Genomic DNA, 11,062 nt, shown 5'->3' on the forward strand with positions numbered 1-11,062 from the left:
TATCGTCTCCACTGTTAAGTTTGTAATTTTAAATCTATCTGCCTAACTATCCAAAGATAGCATGTTTCCTTTACAAAAAGTGGATCACATTTTGTGAATGGATGAATAACATTTAAGGGCCTGTTTAGTAGTAAGCTGGGAAAATTCGGATGCTGCAATTATTGCAGTTGTGAGATTTTATAGCTACTGAATTTTGCAAATGCGAAATTCTGCAACTGCTAGCTTGGTGTGCTTGTATAATGAATTAGGAAATGAAAGGATGTTAATTATATGTAAAAAGCTGCTAGCTATATCTAAACTCAACTGACTAGGATAAACCTTGTCTACAGAAAATAGCTAGAACAAGCTTTACAATCAAGCACAATGGTAGAATCATTAACAGTGAAGAAGTACCGGCCCATGAGAGTGAAAGACCTGATCGATCTTTTTAATTGGATTTTGAGAACATTATAAAATGAAATCTCGGTAATATTTGCCGGGACTTTTAATAGATGGGACCATTTCAGATCTGTGCAGAAAGTTGCAGCTCATGAAAGATTTACCAAGCACTTTTTCTTTTTATTTTTGAACAAAAAGGTAATATTCATACAGAAATTGAAAGGAAAACGCCATCACATTGAAATACATAAGTTACAAGCTTCAGTCTACATTCCTAAGGTATAGCCCATTGGTGTATAAATGGATTTTTGTTGGAGCGCTTTGACAGATTCAACATGTGTAAATGTAATGCGGCAACATTCTTTGCCCATTAATAGCAAAATCCTAATTTTACAAAACCAAGTCAAACAAAGAAGTTCCAATTCCTGCTCACAGATAGATTATTGGATCAAGCGTAAAAAACGTTGAATCACAAATATCCACCATAAAAACGAAAAACCTATTAAATTCCCAATTACCACCCCCCACTTCTCTCTTCTTATAGCCTCCTCATTACCTCTCCCTCTCCTTTGAACAGGAAGGGCAGAGTCCTAACAATAAAATCTCCTTCCTTGTTTTTAATTAATTTACTTACTTAACAATGGCTGTCAAAGCTTTAATGGTCTTTCTCTTCTTAGCTGTGGTTTGTTTGATAGCTGAATCTTCAGCTTCGTCTTCTGATGCGATATTGGGTGTCGTAAGAGCATCAACACCAGGGACATGCAATGATTTAGTTGGAGAATGTATTAACGAAAATGATGAATTCATGATGGAATCGGATATTACTCGTCGTTTCTTGTTTAGACCTAGAAGACATATCAGTTATGGTGCTCTTAAGAGGAACCAGGTTCCTTGTTCACGCCGTGGAAAGTCTTATTACGGTTGTACTAGAGCAACCAAGGCCAATCCTTACAGAAGAGGTTGCAGTAGAATCACTCATTGTGCAAGGCTTATCAGATAGAGGACGAATGATGTTATCATCGAAAACAGAAGAGAGAAAAATAAATAAAAATAAAAATAAAAATGAATTTCTTTTACGCATGAATGCAAATTATTTGGTGGTGTATTTGCATATATAAAGATTAAAGTTGTATTTGTATAAATAAAATGGGAATTACAGCTGATATACTAATTTATTCATGTCACTGTTTAATTTCTTTCTGTTATTATATTTTTTTATAAATTCTACACTACTGTTTATAATTAAGAACCAAATGATTCTATGGTTTCTTCGTTTGGGGTATGTGATTTTTCTTTTGAAAAGACCACCTTAGTGCGCTACTTGTACAGGAGTGCTAGATTTCTTACAAATGTTTATTTGTGAGATTTCCCCTTCCAGTCTTCTCTTGATCGCAGAGGCTGTCGTAGGGGATTTTGCGTGCAAAATACATCTCAGAGGTTGATTGTTTTTTCTTTTAATCGGTTAATAGAAAATAGATTAAAAAGTACATAAATCGTGTGCAGGCAATTACAACTTAATAAAAACAACAACAAATTTCTGAAGAGAAAACTAAAGAAATAGAATCTCAAAGTACACAAGAAGAAAAATCCTCTTGGAATAACCGGAAGTAATAGCTGAAATTTGCAAACCATGAAGGTTACAATCAAGCAGTACTCTCGTCAACTTCATGTATGGTTAGATCCTTATGATTTTTTCTAAGGTCGTTAAGCATTTCTTTTTGACCTTTCTTTGAAGAGGGAAAGCTTAATCCCATAAAGAACCTGCATCCATGAGCTTAACATCTGATATTTTATTAGGGTCATCGAGGGATTTAGGATTACCTTTCTTTTTTGAACTCAACGTACCATTTGGGAAGAGGCCTGTAGCTTTTGACTTTTGGCTCGAAGCTTGTTTGGTGATGATCCTTGCATCTTCCTTTACTAAGGGAGATGAAACAACATCTTGCTCGTATTCAAATCTGTGGAATCTGTTGTAGTTTCAAAGTCAGGAGGAACAGACAAATCTGTAAATGTGTTATTCTCCACTTCAAGAGACGGCTGAACACTTGTTTCACAACCCATCGTATTACCTTCTTGAATCTCCTCAAGCAATAAAGATTCTTTGATTTTCTTAGTCCTCTTTTTCTTTTTCTTAGTAATCTAATTAACAACAGAAGTATCTTCAAATTCAATTGAAACATGCTCCATTTTTGACTTGCATTCAGAGACCAAGTGTCCCACAATCTTGCAGTGAGAGCAAAATTTAGGGACCTTGGGGAATTAAGCACACTGCCAAAAATCCTCTTTACTGTCTTCAACATCTTCACCAACCCAAACTCGATCTGGGATTTTAACTGCAAAATCAACCTCGACCAAACACTTGCGAAAAAACCAAAATTCATAGAAAGAGTGTTCTTATCTAACTGGATATGTTTGCCGAAGGCTTTATCCATAGTCAACAAATTTTCGTCTGTCCAATATTCTAAGATGAGTCCTGGAAACTTAATCCAAACCTTAGCTAAAGAAGATCTTTGATTTTCCGGGTTAAATCTCGGCTCCCAATCTCTTACTTGCAAAAATTGATCATCAACTTTCCAAGGGCCTCCTGACCAAATCTTAATACTATCAATATCATTATACAGATTTATAACGAAGAACCCCTTTCCAATTGTAATGAGCTTAACTTCACTTTTTATCTTCCATTGAGAAAACAATTACTCTCTAGTTTCTTCTAGCTTCACCTGGTTTGAATTAAGCCTCCTAATAAGGCTGAACTTCCATTGATTCAAACCCCTCATATACATACTATTTCTGAGCTTAATGGCTGATAAATTTCCCTTTAAATAAGGAGAAGGAAGTGCATTCAAAACTATAGCAGAAACCCTCCTTTTTGCAGGATGTTTCTCCGTAATCAAAGAAGAAAGACCTCCCTTAAGAGGATCAATATTCATAGCAATGGACATGTTAAACCATTGCAATAAAATCAAAAAAAGCTGCTGGAGATAGGCACAAAACAACAAGCACAAAATACTAAAAGCACAGAGGGACTAAGAAAGGAAAATAGGAAAACAAGAACAAACATGATGGGAGAAAACAAAAACCCAAAAAAGTTCAGAAGAAACGGTAAATAGGATTCAGGAAAAAGGAGGAGCAAGAAATTAAAATCAACCAATAAAAATAAAGAAGAAAGATGACTGCAAACAAATATCAAAAAGCTAAAGGGAGGGATTGAGCACAGAAATCAGTATATCATACTTGAAACCCACAAACGTTAAAATCTCTAAATCAAAAGAGAGACACAAGATTAAGAAGGAAATCATCACAAGAGAACATGTGAAATAAGATTACCCATCACTGGAATTCCGAAAAACATGATCAGAGGTGGATTGTTTTATTTGGATTATGTTAGAGATCGGTGCAAAGTGGAGACGTTAAATACACAAAACTTGAATCAATTATATGGATTTACTTTCACCGGAGGTGGCAGTGAAATACTTGTATCCACTTTCACAAATGTGCATGACAACCATATGAGCATAGATTTATCCATTTCATTGTCGTAGGAACTAAAGAAATTTTTTTTACATAATAATTTTTTTTTTCAAAATGAGATTTTATTTATTGACGAGGAGGATGTGGGGGAATATCCCTCATATCTTCGTCTATTTGTCTACAGATAAAACTTGATGATGTGTCCTGCCACAACTCAGACATCTTAAACTTTCTAGAGTGTTTTGCTGATAAGTCTTCCACACTGTTGCACTCTCTTATTACATGCCTTACTTTCCATAATAGAAAACTATTAAGATAAAACTTAACGTCTTTAATAAATAGTAATTACTCCCAGCCAATACTTGCATCATCAACATTTAATGAGTGCGTCTCTAAAATGATGCAGTCCATATGTAGACCCTTAGCCCAGCTCACCACCCCCGAAGCTGCCATACATTCTTCCTCTTCAGCACTTAGAAGCCTGTTTCTGAAGATGCATTTCGGTTCTCGATACGCCCCTGCAAAATCCCTTATAAATAGTCATATACCACAGTCTTTATATAGTAATTTATATGAAGCATCAAAGTAAAATGATGCCTCTGGAGGAGACCATATACTATCTCTAGGTAAAGCGATAGAATTTTTAGTCCAGCTACGCCTACAACTATCTGTAAGAACATAATGATAAAGGTTTCGAGCTCTCCTAATGCATAAATAAGATTTGGTTTTCAAAGACAGCCTTGTATCTCTCCTTTCATATCTCCCAGATAGTACCAGAAACTTGTATCTTATATACTTCAGTTGCTTGGTTATTAGGATTAAACCAACTCGCAAACCAAGCTTGCACATCATTAGAAAATTCCCTAGAGTTGATACCTCGTGGAAGTGATGTAAGAACTAAGAACTACTCTGGAAAAAGTACAATGCATGAGGAATTGAGGATATGATCTGTACTCTCCCATTTTTGTTTGCAGAATTGACAAACTGATATTTCGCCTCCAATATTCCTCATAAGCCTTTCACTGGTAGGAACATCGTCAGTAAGACACTTTCATAAGAATACTTTGACTCTTACGGCAGTTTTCAGCTTCCACAACTCTTTTCATATTCTGTTTTATACACCATATTGATGTTGGTCTATATGTTTCAGCTCCATTATCTTGTTACAAGCAGACTTATTAACAATGAACAGACCGTTGGTGGTAAGGGCCCAAACTAAATTGTCATCGGCATTTTGAAGAATTCTAATTTGAAGGATATTCTCTGCAATATATTCTTTAAAAAGCCGTTGTATGATATATACCTTCCAAGTTTTTGTATCTGCATCAATTATATCAGAAACCAAATTATAATCTTGAATATTGATAGTAGTTTATGCAGCTGATAGAAGTGTGTTTTCAACTCCCAGAACCCACTTATCAGTCCATATCATTATGCTCTTGCAATCACCAACTTTCCACAAACTAAATCTTCTAATGAAGGCCACACACTTTTCCATGCCCAAGTAGCATTTTTATTTTCATATGCATTACCAAGAGAAGTATTAGGGAAATAATTTACTTTCAAAGCTTTTGAAAACATTTGAATAGAGTGATTGCATAATATCCATATGCAGATCTTGCCAATAAAGCTTGATTAAAACAGTTTATATCTCTGAATCTCAGGCCTCCACTCTCCTTTTCAGTACACAGTTTCCCCCAAACAATAGTTATTAAACCATTTCCGCTTTCCTTATTCCATATCTTTGGACTCTTTCTAGCTTTTCAATGGTATTTTCAGGTAATTAAAAAAAGACATGCTTCATATGAGTTGTTCTTCCAGACTGATTAACTAACTTTACATTCCCTGCTTCTCAATTAGTTCTTCATATTCTTGAAAATTTTAGAAAAATGACTTGATTTTCTTTTGTTGAGAAATAAGGGGATACCAAGATATACTACTTCCATAATCATGCACTGGACTTTGAGTCTTCTTGATAGCATTCTGCAATGTTTTGTATGCAAATCCTTTGAATAATAGACTGTTGATTCTGATTTTTTTCAAGAAATGAAATGGAGTTACTTTTTAAATCAGTAATTCATTTAAGTAAACACCACCACTAACCCTCATGTTAGTGACAGAATCATTAACCTATTACCAGAGCAAATTACTGAAGCTGATAACATATTTCTTACAAGGGTTGCTGATGTTGAGGATAATAGACTGCTGATTTCTGGAAGTTTCTTTGTTGTCTTTAAGAAAATCTGACTCGGTTACCATTGTTGTCTTTAACATATTTCTTACAAGGGTTCCAAAACATGAATTCCCATTTTTATCTTTTAAAGACACAATATTGTTTCTTGAACTCATTTGGTTATCCATCACATGAAAATGTTTTGTATTGTTGTCCATTTCCATGATATGACTCTCCCCAAACTTTTATCTCCAAAAACTGACCCTCCCTTATCTGCCATTCTTCAATTTTTTGTTTCGAGCTTTGAACTCCTAGAGTGTTACTTCCATCTATAGGAGAACCCTGTAGCTGCATAATTTGTCGTTGTAGACCCTTGATTCTGTGGTGAATGTTCACAAAAGTTGTTTTGTTCCAGACTGTAAGATATCTTCTAGTACAACTAAATCTCTTCTCCAACTTGAAATGCAGAAGAACCTCTTACATCATTGGCCCAAACAGAAATAATTTGATCCTTACAAGAATTATCTCTTAACCAACATTCAAAAAAATTCCAAGATTTATTTCCCATAGGAATATCAGTAGAAAGATTCAGAAGCACATGACAGTGATCAAAACCCATTTGTGGAAGATGGATAAGATGTCAGTTTGGGAAAATCATGAGCCATTATATACTGGTTAGTGCTCTATCTAGCGTTGACTTAATTCTCCATGTGCCATGTTTGTTGCTTTTCCATGTGAAAGGATTTCCATGAAAACCTAGATCATGGAGCCCTGCATTATCAATAGGTTGTACAATACTAGAAAAGGTAGAACATAATGCATTGCTAGTGTTCCTATCTTCTAAATTTATGGTGATATTTAAGTCTCCAAGCACCATCCACGTTAAAGTAGGGTTATCCTTCCCTAAATTGCTTATGTAACTCCATTATTCACTTCACAATGCAGAATAATGTACCATACATACATGTTAATAACCATTCTGGTTTAGATGGATCACTAATAATAAGAAAGTGTATCATGTTATTATCATGAGAAAAACTTCCTTCCATGATAGAATCAATCCTCCAGCCCTTCCTATACTAGGAACATAAAAGGAATTTAGAAAATGTAATGGCCTAACAAAATTTAGGATCTATCTGATCTATTTTTGTTTCACATAAAAATATTATATCAGGACTATAAAAATTATATATTCAAAAGTTTTTTTTCCCTAAAACCATTACAATTCTAACTTATGATTTTCGTTATGAAATAAGGTAAATTATTTTCAGAAACACCAGCTAAACAATAAGTATAACTAATAGTTTTGTGGTTTAAGAAAATCAGACTTTTTAGAATAACTTGAAAAAATAAATTATTTTTAATGAGAATAAGTTTAAGAATTACCGGAACTTCCACTGTTGTATCTTCAGATTGTGTAACCCCTTGGTTGGTTCCGTGGGTTGTAGAAGTTTCCTTTTGTTTTCCATTACCAATCACAGTAGTGGTGTTATCAGTTTGGTCATGAGATGTTGATTATTGAGAGGAAAAGTTTCTCTGTCTTTTTCATAATCTAGCGTAGTCTTGCAAAGTATCTTCACCGTAATTTGCAGTAGGGATAACAAATCCAACTTGAATACTATCTTTAGGATGCACATATGAAGTAGATTTTGTCCTTTTTCTGACTGTGTTTAGGTGCTTGAGAAGAAATAATTCTCTGAGTAACTGGATTCTTTTTGAGTGCTTTTGCACTTCCAAAATAATGAGTCTTTTGATGAGCTATTTCTAGAAAAAATTTAGCAACAACACAAGAATCCTTTGAATGTTGCATAACAAAACATTTTGGAAAAATATTGTGAGGCTATTTCCCGTAGATGGAACTGATCCATCTTGTAATCCATGTAGATTTTACTGCCAATATACCCCTTCTTAAAGGAGTCTGTAGATTGATTCTCACACAGACTTTCACAGGATCAGTAGCAGCATGGATAATATCTTGCGGGTCTATATCACGAACTTCTTCTATTATTCTTCCCATGTCTTCAACTATCTTCACCTCCATAAATTTCGGTAACAAAACCTTCACTTGAATCCAGAATTCTTGAGTATCCCAATTAAAGTGTTTGTAAATACACCATTCATAATAGTCATGCAAAAAAAAACAAGTGACCATCAATACTCCAAGGTCTTGTTTCAAAAAATTTGTTCAGCTAGGTCCAAATTTTAAACTCGAAGACTATAACATTTGGGTCTAGCTCAATTACCTTCGCTTCTTCTGAAGGAATGAAATCTCATGTGAACTGAAGATGTTTTTCAATAAATTTGTCATTCATTTTTCCTTCATGATGATTTTTCCAATGATGCATATGTCCCACTGACCTACTTTAGCATCTTCTTCAAAATCATAATGGTGATCAATTGCTTTAGAGATATCTCCTAACTCCAGAGTTGTATTCTGGAACTTTGCAGTAAGGTTACTAATAGATTCATTATACTCATCTGTCATGGTGCTAATTTTGATGTTTGGATGGTTGCCTCTACTAAAGATATAATTATTATAGATTTTTGGATCTGGATGCATGGCTTTAGGGTTTTGAAAAAGATCTATTGATAAATTGCTGGATATCTGGGATATGATTGACACTCTGTCATAAAAAAAACTGGAGTAACTATAGAAATTAAGCAGCTGGCCATTGACCGGTGGATATAACAGGGGAATTGATATCCACATTCAAATTTGTAATGGCATTTCCTTTGACATGTGGGATCCTAATTTTAATTTCAAAAAACTCTTGAATCAGGTCGTTCAAACTCGGTACTCTTTGGAACTTCTGTCTTGGTAATGGCAACAATGGAGAAATCTTTTGCTTCATCGAGCATTTCAGCAACCACAACAAACACTATAATTATCATGAACATATAGGCAAACGCCTGTTGGACAAACTCCTCATGGACAAACACCATTTTTAGGTGATACTCAATCTAAAAATAAACAAGGAAAAGCAAGGACGTTAGTTAGACATTATTCATAGAACACAAAACAAATTTGAATAGGAGAATAACTTTCTGGTATAAAGAAGACGATTTTCTATAACATCATAACTTGAAAACTATGTAAACTAAGAATTCATTTTTGAAAAAAGGATCTAAATTTTAAAACAAGAGAATAAAAAAAGAAAAGAGATAATGACTATGATATCTGAAAACAAACAATCATCTGAGGTGATACTAATTTTTAACTCTAAGAAACATGAGCAGAGCTTAAAAGAGATTTTTTGATGGAAGGATTCATAGGATGAGAAGAATCAAAAACTAAGATCTACGGAATGAGTTAACTCAGTTTAGAAGCCCAATTTGCTGAGATTCTCTCTCCTCCTTGTTAATCAAACACTCCGGTCAATTTTAGTTAATTTTATCATTTAGATGCAAATTGAAACAAAAGAGAATCATGTTTTAATCATTTGTTTGTTTTTTTTAAATAAGAAATAGATTATTATTAGATAGCTTAAATCAAAACATCAAGTTCCTCTCTAATGACAGATTTTAGCCAGATAAGGAAATCTGATGACCAAGACTCACTTGAACTACTTGTTCTAGATCTTTTTGCTAAACAGTAGACAACCTCGTTTGACTCTGTGTGCACAAAAGTGCATTTCCATCTAACAAACCCAATTCTACCATTAATTGCTTCCACAACATTCTGACAACTCCTTATATGTGCAGGCTTCATATTGCAGCTCTCTTTACCACTTTAAAGCTGCTAATTAATAATGCTTCAGCCTGCTCTTCATTTTGTGCTAGTTCAGCTTCTGAAACTGCAACCCCGCATGTCCGTACAGAAGAAAACAATATTAGTCCAATGCCCATTGTATTGTTATCTTTGAGAAATAATGAATCAAAATTGATTTTCTGAAATCCATTCTCTGGTAGATTCCAGGGAGTGTGAGTCCTGATCTTTCTAGTCCTAATCTGAAATCCATTCTCTGATAGATTCCAGGGAGTTTTGCTTAAAACTTTAAATTCTTTTAAAATTTCTCATATCAGTAGGAATTTAAACTTTATACCAGATTCTATTTCGAAAGTAGTTAGAAGAGATAAACTTCTCATTGAAGAATTCAGTCATGATGTTTTACATCTTGAAACTTTGTTATCCAGGCTTTTAGTTCCTGGAATTCCTTAATAAAATCATTCTCCTGTTTATCCGAAAAAAAAAACCATATTACTCTCCCATTCAACTACTTCTCTAGCCACTGGTCTAGTAAAATTCATGACACTAACAGAAGCATTATTAAAAATTATGGCACATCTAAGTTTTAATCATTCGAGTACATGATATTTTTGGTTTCCAATAAAATCAGGTATATTTGAAGAGAAATTGCGAAAATGAATGTTAAAGTTTAAATATATTTGGTTAGAAGAGCCAAGTATAAATGGCTGTTTTGATTGGGCAAAATATAATCTACGGATCCCTATATGACTCGTTCTACTTAGTGAATCGATTGCGATCGCTTCCCTAATTTCTTTTTGCTAGTAAGGCGCCCTCACTTCTAATGATGGTTGTGCATGAATCTTTTCTGATACCATGTACGAGATGCCCAAGTCTTGGAACTCTTTTGGTTTTACATTTTTTTAATGATTTTAATGAAACACGAAAATCAAGTGGCTCTCCTGTACTGTCACACAGGTCTTATGGAATTTGCAGAAACCAGACGATTTTTGAAGACAAGCGTCAGTTTGAAACATATTTAGACATTCGTTTAAAGGCAATAATGCTGGTTTTGACATAGGAAATGGCTGTTAGGTTCTGGTGAGGGTCTTATAGACTTGGCCGGTTAGGTCATTGGCCTAGAGCCTCAAAATGTTGGGGCCCAAATTTTTGAGTGGTGCAGTGACTACTCTCTCTGTATACATAAATTTTCCAGCCCCTCACTCAAAAATTCCTTCTTCCGTCTGCGTCTGCGAGTATCCACGTGATAAGAAAACACACTTGCCAGAAGCATCATGCAGTTGATGGCGTTCCGTGGAATGATTCCGAATGAATATCATTCAAATGAAACCTCT

At 34.4% G+C, this 11,062-nt stretch overlaps 1 protein-coding gene across 1 annotated transcript; it reads left to right on the top strand.

The window, feature by feature from the left end:
• The first annotated feature begins 894 nt into the window (after positions 1-894).
• On the top strand, positions 895-1,581 carry LOC113353810 (protein RALF-like 22). Its single transcript, XM_026597297.1, has one exon. The coding sequence runs from the start codon at positions 1,019-1,021 to the stop codon at positions 1,376-1,378; it is 360 nt and encodes a 119-aa protein (XP_026453082.1). The 5' UTR covers positions 895-1,018; the 3' UTR covers positions 1,379-1,581.
• The last annotated feature ends 9,481 nt before the right edge of the window (positions 1,582-11,062 follow it).

The sequence above is a fragment of the Papaver somniferum genome, chromosome 2 (assembly GCF_003573695.1).
Source record: "Papaver somniferum cultivar HN1 chromosome 2, ASM357369v1, whole genome shotgun sequence".
NCBI classification, from domain to species: Eukaryota; Viridiplantae; Streptophyta; class Magnoliopsida; order Ranunculales; family Papaveraceae; genus Papaver; species Papaver somniferum.

What these genes read in the sequence shown, in the direction of transcription:
- LOC113353810 (XM_026597297.1), top strand. Translation starts at nt 1,019, where the DNA reads ATGGCTGTCAAAGCTTTAATGGTCTTTCTCTTCTTAGCTGTGGTTTGT.